At 36.5% G+C, this 14,530-nt stretch overlaps 1 protein-coding gene across 4 annotated transcripts in view; it reads right to left on the reverse strand.

The window, feature by feature from the left end:
• Positions 1 to 875: 875 nt before the first annotated feature.
• Positions 876 to 14,530, reverse strand: part of LOC116086580 (transmembrane gamma-carboxyglutamic acid protein 1-like) — a 92,931-nt gene continuing 79,276 nt past the window's right edge. For 3 of the 4 annotated variants that reach the window (XM_031364801.1, XM_031364790.1, XM_031364806.1), the window contains 2 exons: positions 9,587 to 9,747; positions 7,038 to 8,326 (listed from right to left, as the gene is read on the reverse strand). In XM_031364801.1, coding sequence (XP_031220661.1) covers positions 8,306 to 8,326; positions 9,587 to 9,747 — 182 coding nt within the window. In that variant the 3' untranslated portion in view covers positions 7,038 to 8,305. Of the gene's footprint in view, positions 893 to 7,037; positions 8,327 to 9,586; positions 9,748 to 14,530 lie in introns of those variants that run through there. The other variant, XM_031364796.1, reaches the window with a different exon arrangement.

The raw sequence follows: 14,530 nt of genomic DNA on the forward strand, positions 1-14,530 counted from the left end.
GATAAAGAAAAGACTACAAACTTGGTAAAGTACACTTCTGGATATATCTGTGAGAATGACTCCAAAGGTGACTGGCAAGAAAGTAAGCACACAAAGTGAGAATAAGGTCATTTGAATATGAAAAGTACTATCTATTAGCAAGATCAGACATGCAAATTCCCATACATATACAATAAATTTTAATTAAATAGACAAAAGAGGAAGCTAACACGTCTGTACAAACTTTACTTAAAATGCTAATTGTCTCACTGCAATGATGGCCCATATGCATCAGACACCAGGTTCTTTACCCCTATATTCCTACTTATAAGTTCAGGGTAGTTATAGAAGCTTAGCTGACCCTCCTTTATAGGTTTCTGGCTTCTTGGATTGAGTTACCAAGACTGATCAGCCTGTACACGGCCATTGTAGCAAAATCCAGCTTTTTTTCCCTATATTTAAATAAATCCCTTCTTATAATTATGTAACTATAATTATGTAACTGTAACTGATCTCTATTTAAATTCTCCCCACCCTCTACATTATTTAAAGTAGCTAGTTTACTGATTTAACATTTACTTGGAATTTATGCTTTTATGTTTAATGGCTTAAATGCAACCTTTACGCTTGACCTCATGATTTTTCAGCCCTTCTGCGGAGGTAAGACTTTTATATTTCTGGGGGCAGGTATCAATGTGATCATTTTAGTGGTATAAATATTGTATTTTATAAGAAACAGAAATAGAAGCATTATAAAGGCAATGTGTATGCCCTATTGATGGTGATAATAAATTCACCCTGTATTTTTGGAGAAATCAAGCTAATTCTCAAACCCATTATTACCCTGGCTCAGTGTGACCTGGTCATATTCGTGTTTTGGCCACATACAATTTCATGTCTTCTTTCTTGCTACCTAGAATTGAGAAACATTAATTTTATTAAACTAAAAGTATTTAGGGAAAGTTAAAAAATTCTTCTAGTTTTGGAGGGTACCAGAGATTGAACCAAGGGATTCACATAGCAGGTGAACATTTGAAGCCTAAGGTTCTTTTTTAAAAATCTTTGCTCTATTTCATTTCCTCTATTTTAAGCCCATAACAATCGCTCAGTTATACATGTACTAGGCCCAGACAATAAGGCCCTAGTGCATCTACCCAATCACATCCTACCCTACTATCCCACCTTATTTCATGCTCACAAGGTTTATTAGAAGGTTAACCTGGAATCATAGGGCCCACAGAATGCCTCCCCTCCTACCAATCCTTTAAAGATTCAAGGCCATAAGAGGATGAAACCAAGAATATTTGGAACTTTTAGATACTAAGGGAATCTGACCTCATTCATTAAAGGTGAGAATAAAGCAACATTCAGGGTGGCTGGCAAGAGCAGTAGCGGGTAGGCGAAACTCACACTGGAAGTACTGAGAGGGCAGCAGCGGCTTTGGCGCTGACCTCAACTGCGTGGAAACCCCATTTTGGGTGCTGGGCTAACCTGAGAATGAAGGCTCTTGGCTTGTCTGAGGTAGCTTGGGAAAGAAGTAATGGCAGCAGCGGCAGCAGCAGCAGCAGCAGCGAGAGAGTGGGAGGTAACACGGGAAGGAAGTAATAGTAGAGAGGTGAGGGGCGGGGATTGATAAAGTGTAAGGGTCAGAGGTCTAAAGGCTGCAAAAGGGGTCAATTGTCCATGTTGAGGCGGAAGGGTCAGAGGTTAGGGTGTGAGTTCTACTTTCTGTAGCAATACGGATACAGTATTATAAAAGTTACTGGAGTCAGAGAAATGATTCAGGTGATGAGGGTGACAGACAGTGTGAGTTCAATCACTAGGACACAGATGAAAGGAAGAAACTGTTTTCTGACTTCCATTAGATCAGCGGGCCATAGCACGCATATACCCTAGCATAAGTGAGCCAATTGGACACAAAAGTGTAATTTTTAAAAGTTATTTATAAATAAAATACAATGATATTTTACTAAATCATCTGGATACCTCCCCACTTGCTTTTTTATTAATTTCATAGATATGCATATCTTGTGTATATGTATGTCTGGGCATAACATGGATACAATGCCCACAGAGGCCATTGGATTTCCACTCTATTGGGTGCTGGGAATCAACCTAGGTCATTGCCAAAAGCAGCAAGCACTATTAACGATTATTGCTCCAGTCCCAAAGACCAACTTCAAAACGTTTTTTATTAGAAATTTTATTTATTTACATGCCATATACTATCTCCTTTCCCAGTTTCCCCTCCGAAAAAAAAAGAATAAAATGAAATAAAATAAAACAAAAATAATCAGTTCCCTCCCCTCTTCCCCTGCTCACCAACCCACCCTCTCCCACTTCCTGGCCCTGGCATATAGATTTATACAAGGTATATGAGTATTTATATAATATATATGAATGTGTACTATGTACATGTATGGTGCCAATGAGAGAGTGGTTGTCAGATGGTATGGAACTGGAGTTCACCACTATGGAATACCTCTAAAAGAGAGGTCAAGAATCTGGGCCAGGTGGAGGCAGGCAAGCCTTGGTCTCCCAAGAAAGAGTACTGACACACAGGTTTGCAGGAAGGACAAACCCCAGTCAGAGACAGCAAGACCACTTAACACAAGAGATAACCAGATAGCGAGAGGCAAGCACAAGAACATAAGCAATAGAAAGCAAGGCTACTTTGCATCATCAGAACCCAGTTCTCCCACCACAGTGAGCCTTGGATATCCCAACACACCAGAAAAAGCAAGACTTTTATGTAAAGTCATGATGCTGATAGAGGACTTTGAGAAGGACATAAATAGCTCCCTTAAAGAAATACAGGAGAACACAGGTAAACACGTTCCAGCCCTTAAAGAGGAAACACAAAAATCCCTTAAAGAACTACGGGAAAACACAATCAAATAGGTGAAGGAAATGAACAAAACCATACATAATCTAAAAATGGAAATAGAAACAATAAAGAAATCTCAAAGGGAGACAACCCTCGAGTTAGAAAACCTAGAAAAGAGACCAGGAGTCATAGACGCAAACATCACCAACAGAATACAAGTGATAGAAGAGAGAATCTCAGGGGCAGAAGACGCCATAGAAAGCGTTGACACACCAGTCAAAGAAAATGCAAAATGCAAAACGCTCCTAACCCAACACATCCAGAAAATCCAGGACACACTGAGAAGACCAAACCTAAGGATAATAGGTATAGAAGAGAGTGAAGACTCCCAAGGTAATGGGCCAATAAATATCTTCAACAAAATTATAGAAGAAAACTTCCCTAACCTAAAGAAAGAGATGCCCATGAACATACAAGCCTACAGAACTCCAAATAGACTGGACCAGAAAAGAAATTCCTCCTGTCACATAATAATCAAAACACCAAATGCACTAAACAAAGAAAGAATTTTAAAAGCAGTAAGGGAAAAAAGGCAAGTAACATATAAAGGCAGGCCTATCAGAATTACACCAGACTTCTCATCAGAGATTATGAAAGCTAGAAGATCCTAGGCAGATGTCAGACAGACCCTACAAGAACACAAATGTCAGCCCAGGCTACTATACCCAGCAAAACTCTGAATTACCATAGATGGAGAAAACAAGATATTCCATGACAAAAACAAATTTATACAATATCTTCCCACAAATCCAGCTCTACAAAGGATAATAGATGGAAAACACCAACATAAAGAGGAAAACTATACCATAGAAAAAGCAAGAAAGTAATCTTTCAACAAACCAAAAAGAAGATAGCCATACAAACATAAAAATAACAAAAAAAAACAGGAAGCAAAAATTACTATTCTTTAATATCTCTTAACATTAGTGGACTCAAATCCCCAATAAAAAAGATATAGACTAATGGATTGAAAACATAAACAGGACCCAACATTTTGCTGCACATAGGATACACACCTCAGTTTCAAAGAAAGACACTACCTCAGAGTAAAGAGCTGGAAAACAATTTTCCAAGCAAATGGTCCCAAGAAACAAGCTGGAGTAATCATTCTAATAACAAATAAAATCAACTTTCAACCAAAAATTATCAAAATGGATAAGGAAGGACACTTTATACTCAGCAAAGGAAAAAATCTACCAAGATGAATTCTCAATTCTGAACCCCTATGCTCCAAATGCAAGGGCACCCACATTCATAAAAGAAACTCTACTAAAGCTCAATGCACACATTGCACCTCACACAATAATAATAGGAGATCTCAACACCCCATTCTCATCAATGGACAGATCATGCAAACAGAAACCAAACAAAGACACAATGAAACTAACAGAAGTTATGGACCAAGTGGATTTAACAGATATCTATAGGACATTTCGTCCTAAAACAAAAGAATATACCTTCTTCACAGAACCTCATGGTACCTTCTCCAAAACTGACCATATAAACAGGCCTCAACAGATATAAGCAAGTTGAAATAATCCCATATGTCCTATCAGATCACCACAGACTAAGACTGGTCTTCAAAACCAACACAACAGAGAGCTCACATACACTTGAAAGCTGAACAACTCCCAACTCAATGATAACTTGATTAAGGAAGAAATAAAGAAATTAAAGACATTTTAGAATTTAATGAAAATGAAGGCACAACATACCCAAACTTATGGGACACAATTAAAGCAGTGCTAAGAGGAAAACTCATAGCTCTGAGTGCCTCCAAAAAGAAACTGGAGAGAGCATACACTAGCAGCTTAACAGAACACCTGAAAGCTCTAGAACAAAAAGAAGCAAATACACCCAAGAGGAGTAGACAGCAGGAAATAATCAAACCCTGGGCTGAAATCAACCAAGTAGAAACAAAAAGAACTATACAAAGAATCAATGAAACCAGGAGCTGGTTCTTGGAGAAAATCAAGAAGATAGATAAACCCTTAGCCAGACTAATCAGAGGGCACAGAGAGAGTATCCAAATTAACAAAATCATAAATGAAAAGGGAGACATAACATCAGAAAAGAAGGAAATTCAAAAAACCGTCAGATCCTACTACAAAAGCCTATATTCAACAAAACTGGAAAATCTGGTGAAATGGGTAATTTTCTAGACAGATATCAAGTACCAAAGTTAAATCAGGATCAGATAAACCATCTAAACAGTCCCATAACCCCTAAAAAATTAGAAGCAGTCATTAAAAGTCTCCCAACCAAAAACAGCCCAGTACCAGATGGGTTTAGTGCAGAATTCTATCAGACCTTCAAAGAAGACCTAATATCAACACTCTTTAAACTATTCCACAAAATAGAAACAGAAAAGGAACACTACCTCAATTCATTCTATGAAGCCACAATTAACACTGCGTATTCTCCCTTGGAGATGGAACCATTTCTGTCTAATCGGGAACTTGTCACAATTTTCCTTCATTGAGGACTTCATAAGAGATTTTTTTCTACTTCTATCATGTTTAATGTTCTAAACAGATTATAAAAACTGATTGAGTGCAATTACTTTTAGCTTCAGAAGATATTGTGTATATTTAAGTGGCATTTAACTATTATAAATTTTTTGATGAGTTAAAAAATGTCAATACTAAGTTGTATATTTTAAAATACATTTTATAAGTTTAATAAACAATTTTTAAAAAGCCATATGTGATGACACACATCTGTAATCCTAGCATTCCTTCTGTAATATGGAAGATGGAAGAGGGGGGTGGCAGTATAGTAACAGAAAAAAAAAAGTGAATAAAGATGAGAATTCACTCCTCCAAATTTATCTTCCTATATCTATACACACACAAACACAGACACAGACAGGCAGGCAGACAGACAGACAGACACATACACACACACACACACACACACACACACACACACACACACACACACACACATTTTCAGAAAAAAAAGGGGGAAAAGTTATCAGGCAGAAATATGAGACCTAAATAAAAGAGCTATAATTCAGCAGTTGAAACTTGAATGAAATATATTTATTTCAAGATTTGTCTGTTATAGGCACCACAGAGCACATAATCTCACACACCTAAAAATGTTATGTGTAATTAACATTAAGGTGAAATGTTTAATTGAAAATACTTCAGTCAGTAGGTGGCAGAGTTGAGACACCAAATCAGATCTAGGTCATTTTCTGATGTTTCAGAATGACATTCAGAAATTTTTTTCTACTTCTATTTTATTGAAATATAAAGGACAAAAATCTACATAATTAAGATAAAATACGGCTTAGTAGAGCACTTGCATAGTGTGAAACCACCAAACTTACCTTTTAGCACTATGCAGAAAAATAATGCTGTGAATTTCAGGTTGGAATGTAGGTCAGTGGTAAAATGTTGACATAGCATTGAAAGTCTCTAGGTTAGGCCCACAATTTCCCTCCCCCAAAACAAGATGTACGAAGTGCTTACATGAATTTTCATGTCTAGTCAGTCACTTCTACCAGAACTCAACTTTTTATATATCCTATGTCTGTTACATAGTAGTTATTTAGCAGGTAACATCTGCATAAATCTGAACCACTTTACATTACCACTAAGTATGTCTTTTCTCCCAATCTATAAGTAAACGTGTGGACTCAATTAGGTAGAGTTACATATCAATATTTCATATGCTATCTACTAAATTCACATAATCTACACTTGAGGATGATGAATATGTCACAAAATCTGTATTAAGTAAGAAATTTTAGTATGCAAAAATAAGAAGTGTAGGAGAAAGCAAATCTCAAAAGCTAATGATTTTTTTTCCTGTTCCTCTAGTACCTTCTTAGGATGTAACAAACATGATTCTCAAAGAGTTGCCTTGAAGCAGGCTAGACATTACTACTTGGACCTAAATGCCTTCCAATAACATCCTATTCTAAATGCTACCATTTTAATTGTATAAATAATTTTATATGACAGGCTTTGAAACCATAGAGAAAGCAGCAAGCCAATATTAACAAAAAATATATTTTAAAGTCCATATCTATCATCTAATTCATGAACAAAATTTAAGTTACTACATCTGATGTTTTAAATATGTTTTATAATTTCACAATTACTTCTTTCCTCTATTAAGTATTTATTTTGTCCCTAGTATGTGTCAGAACTTCGTAGCTATGAACCAAACAAATGAGAAATAATTCTGTCATTGGAAGAAAGTGAACAACTAATGAATAATAATAAAAAAATCAATGTAGGATGATGATAAGTGCTGGGGGAGAAATCACAGGAGATAGAACACTTCCTTACTGAGAAAGTGAAGCTTCACAATGACCTCAGACATATCCATTTGCAAGGGAAAAGAACAAGTGTCAAAAATCCAAGACAGGGCACTTGCTTTGTATTAACTGTAAGGAAGCAGAAGGAAGCTACTATATAATCACTAAGGGGATGAATTCATGGCGGATGCGAAATTTCTTCTCTAGGGAAGTACTAGTGTAGGGTGAAAACAACTGTATCTTATAGGCGATTCTGAATTCTTTGGCTTTTACAGGAGGAGGTATGAAGCCTTCACGGAGAAGAGATGGGTGTTGCTTTGTTTTGCTTTGGAGAATTGTTCTTACTAGTAGTGCCAGACTAGCCTAGAACTCACTACATAGTCTAGGATTAATTCACAATCTTACTCACCTCCTGAGTATTGCTTCTATATGTATGAATCACAATGCATAGTGAAGAAAAGTTAAAATGTCATTCCAGCCTGTCATTTTAAAAATTATGCAGATATCAGCTAGATGACTAAGTTGGTAAAAGTAACAGCCACCAAGCCTGCATTCAAGCCTTAGAACTCACATGATGGAAAGAGAAAGCTAATATGTGCAATTGTCCTCTGACCTACTGGCATGTGCCCCTCCCTCTTCCTACAAAATAACCAAATCAATCCATAAATAAATAGGAAAAAACTTGAGTGCTCAGAGAAGTGGAGGTGGATCTTGGAAAAATTTGGGAAGAGAGAGAATATGACAACATTGTATAAAATTTTCAAATATGGTAGTAGTAATATATACCTTATACATTCTGTTGCTCGGGAAAATACCTTAAAGGAAGGGGATTAAATTTTGCTTATTGCTTAAGAGGTCTCAAAGTATGGCTGGTAGGATATACTGCTTTGAGTCTGAGGCAAGCATGGTACAGCAAAATGTGGCAGTCTCCTCACCTCACAGACAGACAGGAAGAAGCAGAAGGAAGATACCTTTCAAAGATATACCCGCAGTGACCTGCTTTGTCTCATGAGGCCCTACCTTCTAAAATTCCTAGTAGGTGGAAACTAAACTTTCAGTACATGAGCCTGTAGGGTCACTTAGTAATCAAACCATAATAAATGGTTTTGATGTAAAGAGGCAACAAGTATGTGGGTGAAGTTACTACTTACCATGGCAAGAGCAGATTATTTGGGAAGAAGTGCAAACTGAAAAAAAAATCCCAATAAAAAATACTGATAAAATACTTTTTTATGCTAGACAATTTAATACTAAAATTCACATGACAAAGGCAGCCCATTGTCTCTTTGGTAGGTAAGAAATTTCACAAACTACTGTAGGATACCATAACAATGTAGAACTACTTCTAACTTATATTAGAACATAAAACAAATCTTCTGAAAGCAGAAGGATAAACTAGAACAGAAAAATCTAGAAATAGATAAAGTACATATGGAAACCATGTATCTAATGAAGGGTAACTAAGGGACTGTGAAGAGGGGCTGTTTGTTAAGTGGTATTTGAACTACATGGCCATACAACGAAAACTATACCCATAATTCAGTACATATATGACAATAAACTACTACTTGTAAAACCAGTAAAGCTTATGAAAATCACAGCTTGTTAATTATAAACAGATTTTACTTTTCTTTGAACATGAGAAGGTAGCAATTTCTTTGAGGTCCTTTCTCTCATCTTGAGAGTTTTCTTTACCATACAAAAGATCAAACCCTCCTTCTTTAAAATGTGTATGTTCTCACTGTTCCTGTGGCATAATGAATGCCCCTATAATACATGATATACTACTTATTTAGCAAACAGTATTATTTTCTTGGTGCACAGGCATGGAACTTTTCATAACAGCTATCTCTGGTGTTTTAATTTACAACAGTAGAGATTATTTACATCCTTGCTTCTGCTTTCACAACCCTGTTATCTTTGAATAGCCTTCAGTCTGAGTAAAGTGAAGTTAATTCAGTCTTGTGAAATGTGGAAGAAGAGACCAAAATTAGAGAGCTAAAACAAATGATTTTTTGGTTCTATAGTTGAAACCTGGTGTCTCAAGCATACAAGGGAGGCAACCTACTACTGAGCTATATACTCCCAGCTAGGAGAAATAAAACACCAAAACACTAACTGTTCCCCATACCTTGCTCCATCCCCTCTCTCTGATTAAGCACTGAGAGGTAAAGACACCACCTACTTTATAGATCAAAGCCTTGTGTGAACTGGATGGTTGTCTTGCCACCATAACTGCTAGCTAGGCAGAGCACTGTGGAAACATGGCCCTCAAAAACAGACAAAGGGAAGTAAGTCTACATTATTTATTCACTGTTACATGGAGACTTCTTCAGCAAATTAACTTTTAGCTAGAAGCAATTCATGTTCTTTAGGAATATAGGTTTCAGAATATATCAAATGGTAAGTAATCCTGTGAACATGTTTTACGTTGCCAGTATACTTACAGTTTTTTCATGATCTTCAAAAGCCTCTCTGACTTCTTCATATGTACAGACTTCTTCTCTGCACTCACGCTCAATGTTGCCCTGTCTTATTTCTTCAAAAAGCCCATTTGCTCTTGGGTAGCGTTTTAGTACAGAGTTGGCTTTTTCTCCGGTGAGGAAAACTAAAAAGAGATATAATAATATGCATAAAAAATAATAAGAAACTAATATGGGAAGTTGATATACAGGAAGAAAACTGCTAGATGCTCTTCAGAAATCACAGGCAACCTTCTAAACATCTTCTAGTATCTTAGGAGTGAATTAATGTTTACCAAAACATTTGATAGCTTCCTCATAATGGGAATATATTCCTTTAGTCAACATGGGCACGAACAGTAACATAACTAACCATGTTATATTCAGACTTTAGCACATTCCTGATGACCAATGGATGTTTAAAAATAGCAATAATGATATCACTACTTATATTCATTACTGTAAATGGATACCCAAACACATTCTGCAACCAAACCAAAAGCCAGTCTCTAGACGATGTTTATGCCTACCTAAAAATAAATACAAATCCAATTGACCTAATAATATAAACATAGAGAACCCTTACTTAAAGACTTAACATAGTGAAAGTGTCATTACATATTTTTCTAACTAGCAAAATAAAGAGCTATTCCAAAGAACTTTCTAAAATCAATGAAATATAAAAAATAAATTTATCTACATCTTAGTCCAAGAAAACAGTAATAATAATTTTGTTATAAATAAACAAATTAAATTTAGTGTAGCTGTATTTCAAGGCATTCAATCTCAGTTCATTTTCCTTAAGGAAAAGAAAAAAAATCCCCATGAATTATATCTTAAAAAAATTCAATGTGCACTTATGAAATCCAGTGGAATAAGTGAGTCACAGTAAGCTCAATACCACTTTGGGCTACACAGTGAGGCCAGATCTTGGAAGATAAAAAATAATTGGTTGGGAATATAGTTCAATGGTAGTACACTTGCCTACTGTGTCTACAGCCCTGGGTTCAATCCCTAGAACTGCAATAAAATAAATAAATAAATAAACAAACAAATAAATAAAAATTTAAAAAGCAGACACTGACTAGACCATAGTTATGTTTACCGTTTATGGGGAAGGGATGCATTTACTTTTATATACAAGAACATTTAAGTTCTAATTTGGTTTTTCTGAAAATTTCTTATTTACCTGGTATGTAAATACCATGCCACCATAATTTAATCTGTTAATATAAAAAGATTATAAAAAGATCTGTTAATAAAAATTTCCATTTTACAGACTTCTAACACTGAAAAAAACACATTACAGAAGTTGGAAAGATAGTTCAGGGGTTAATAAAAGTTGCTGCTTTTACAGAGGACTTAAAAGTTCATTCCCAGCACCCATGTAATAGCTCACAAATATCTGGAAGTTTAGGCTAGGGGTTTCAACACCCCCTTCGTCTCTGGACAATTGTACAAATAGACACAGATGCAGAAACACAGACACAGATAGACAGGCAGACACACACACACACATACTTGCAAAATAAATCCTAAGAGTGGGCTAGACAGGTTGTGGAGAAAGAGGAACACTCTTCCATTGCACGTGGGATTGCAAGTTGGTATAACTATCCTGGAAATCAGTCTCATGGTTCCTCAGAAAATTGGACATAGTACTATCTGAGGACCCAGCTCTACCACTCCTGGGCATATACCCAGAAGATGCTCCTACATATAACAAGGACACATGCTCCACTATGTTCATAGTATCCTTATTTATAATATTCAGAAGCTGGAAAGAACCCGGATGTCCTTCAACAGAGGAATGGATACAGAAAATGTGGTACATTTACACAATGGAGTACTACTCAGCTATTAAAAACACTGAATTTATGAAATTCTTAGAGAAATGGATGGAACTAGAAAATATCATCCTGAGTGAGGTAACCCAATCACAAAAGAACACACATGGTATGCACTCACTGATAAGTGGATAGTAGCCCAAAAGTTTGGAATACCCACAGTACAACTCACAGACCATATGAAGCTCAAGAAGAAGGAAGAACAAAGTGTGGATGTTTCAGTCCTTCTTAGAACAGGGAACAAAATAATTATGGGAGGTAAAGGGAGAGAGGAACTTGGGATGGAGAGGGAGGGAAAAAGGGGGGCAAGATCAGGCGTGGGAGGAGGTGGGGAAAACGTACAGAGGGGCAGGAAATTGAATAATGGTATGTAGCAGTGGGGAATGGGGGACTGGGGGTAGCCACTAGAAAGTCCCAGATGCCAAGAAAGGAAGAGGCTCCGAGGACCCAAAGGGGATGACATTAGCTGAAATACCCAACAAAGGGGAGAGAGAACCTGTAAAGACCATAACCAGAGGTTAGGCACGACCCCAGGTTGAGGGATTGGGCCACCCACCCATCTCAAAAATATTAAAACAGAATGGCTCCTGTCTAAAGGAAATATGGGGACAAAGTATGGAATAAAGACTGAAGGAAAGGTTATCCAGAGACTTCCCCTCCTGGGGATCCATCCCATATACAGTTACCAAACCCAGACACTATCTATTGTGAATGCCAAAAAGTGCTTGCTGACAGGAGCCTGATATAGCTGTCTCCTGAGAGGCTCTGCCAGAGCCTGACAAATACAGATGCAGAGGCTCCCAGCTAACCATTTGATTGAGCACGGGTACCCCAATGGAGGTGTTAGAAGTCAGTTCAGAAGAAGCTGAAGGGGTTTGCAACCCCCTAGAAGAACAACAATACCAACCAACCAACCCCCCCCCACACTCCGAGCTCCCAGGGACTAAAACACCAGCCAAAGAATAGGCATGGAGGGACCCCTGGCTCTAGCTTCTTATGTAGCAGAGGACTGCATAATCTAGCATTAATGGGAGGAGAGGGGAGAGGCCTTTGGTCCTATGGAGACTCAATGCCCCAATGTAGGGGAATGCCAGGGTGGTGGGTGGGTGCCTGGGTAGGGGAGCTGCTTCACAGAAGCAGGGATGAGGGGGGATGGGATGGAGGTTTGCGATGGGGAAATTGGGAAGGGGAATAACATTTGAAATGTAAATAAATAAAATAACGAATTAAAAAAGGAAACAAAAAAGAGAAAATAAAATATAATTACATAATTAAAAAAAGAGAGAGAGATGGCTCAGTGGTTAAGTGTACTTGTTGCTCTTGCAGATGACCAAGGTTGTATTCTAAAAATCCACATGGTAGTTTACAATTATCTTTAACTCCAGTTGCAGGTGATCAAATGTTCTCTGGGCCATCTACAAGCACCAGTCATTCAAGTGGTTCCTAGAGGGCAAAGCACTCATAAAAAAATCTTAAACATTGTTTTAAATTGCATTAATGGCTCAGTAGTTAAAAGTGCTTGCTATTTTTTGAGAAGACCCAAATTCTGCTCCCTGTTTTGTCCTCCAGAGTATCTGTATGCATGTGCAAAAACACATACATAGATAAATACACACACACACACACACACACACACACACACAAATACAACTTTTTTACGCCTTATTGGATTTTTATTTTTTTGCATTATATTTTTAAGATCTGGTTTAAATTTCACATATATGATTCATTTTAATCCATATGCTTAATTTGAATTGAGAAAACTTGATCTGTATTTGAATTTCATAAAATGTAATCTTCAAAGTAGTCACACAGCAAGACTTAAAAGTTTTCCAAAGCTGAACCAAGTTATAAAATCATCTTCAACAGGTGCAGTCATATTGACAAAATGGGTGCATCATTTTCAGGATAATTGATTTCCTTTGAAGCAAACATGACAGTTTTAAAATTGCATGACTTCAAGTTAAACAGTCTTCCTACCTGTTCACAATACATCTTTAGAAGTTATATTTGTAATGAATTCCCACGCAATCCTAATATTACCACAGTTTGTGAATCACTACCCTTAAATCAGTTCCTCAGAAGATGAGTTCCAAATATTTATGAAAATCCTGGATTAACTGATTTAGACATATTTAACTGCAATTATTAAGGCCTTCAACATCTATTTAATATATATTTTATAATTCTCTTTAGAATAAGTATGTTTGATATTTTCTTGACTATGGTATTCCTTTTCAAGACTCATTTCACTAAATTGTAACATGTCAGCCATTGATCATATTTATATCCTCCAAAATTACATAATGGTCTCCAATTAACATAAGATACAGACTTTTACTGAGACTTCTCTTTTCTAAGACAAGGTTTTCTTTTTCTCTTTATATTTCTTCATCTCTTTGTCATTTAAGTGGATATGATTTTCTGGACCAACCTTCCTTCATAAAGTGGCTAACTCCTTAATGTAGAAATCAAACTAGCTGGAGAAATGATATATCAGGACACATATCTTCTAGTGTCAGACTAATCAAATTACCAGGTGTATTCCACATAAACATCTCTTATGTATTTCTTCTACCAAGAAGCAAGGTAACATAATACTAACAACTCTAGATGCTGGCAAGTAAACTTTATCTCCTTACCAAATACAGTTAATTAGAAGACATTACATGAAGTAAAAACTTGAGCAACAGTGAAATATTTTTTTGATAGGTAAATTTTATCTGCCATATATCAGGAAACAAGTAACGAGAACAAAGCATTTGGCAGTCTTTTAAAAAGTAGATTGGAGAGTTAGAGATGGCTCAGCGGTTAAGAGCACTGACTGTTCTTCCAGAGGTTCTAAGTTCAATTCCCAGCAACCATGGTGGCTCACAACCATATACAATGGGATCTAATACCCTTTTCTCGTGTGTCTGAAGAAAGCGACAGTGTACTCAGATACATTAAATAAATAAATAAATAAATAAATAAATAAATAAATAAATTTTAAAGAAGAAAGGAAAAACACAAGACTGTTTTAAAAAATGGTTTGGAAATCTACTCAACTCTGCATTAGCATAAAAGAATTAGAGGCTTGTGAGAC

The sequence above is a fragment of the Mastomys coucha genome, chromosome X (assembly GCF_008632895.1).
Source record: "Mastomys coucha isolate ucsf_1 chromosome X, UCSF_Mcou_1, whole genome shotgun sequence".
NCBI classification, from domain to species: Eukaryota; Metazoa; Chordata; class Mammalia; order Rodentia; family Muridae; genus Mastomys; species Mastomys coucha.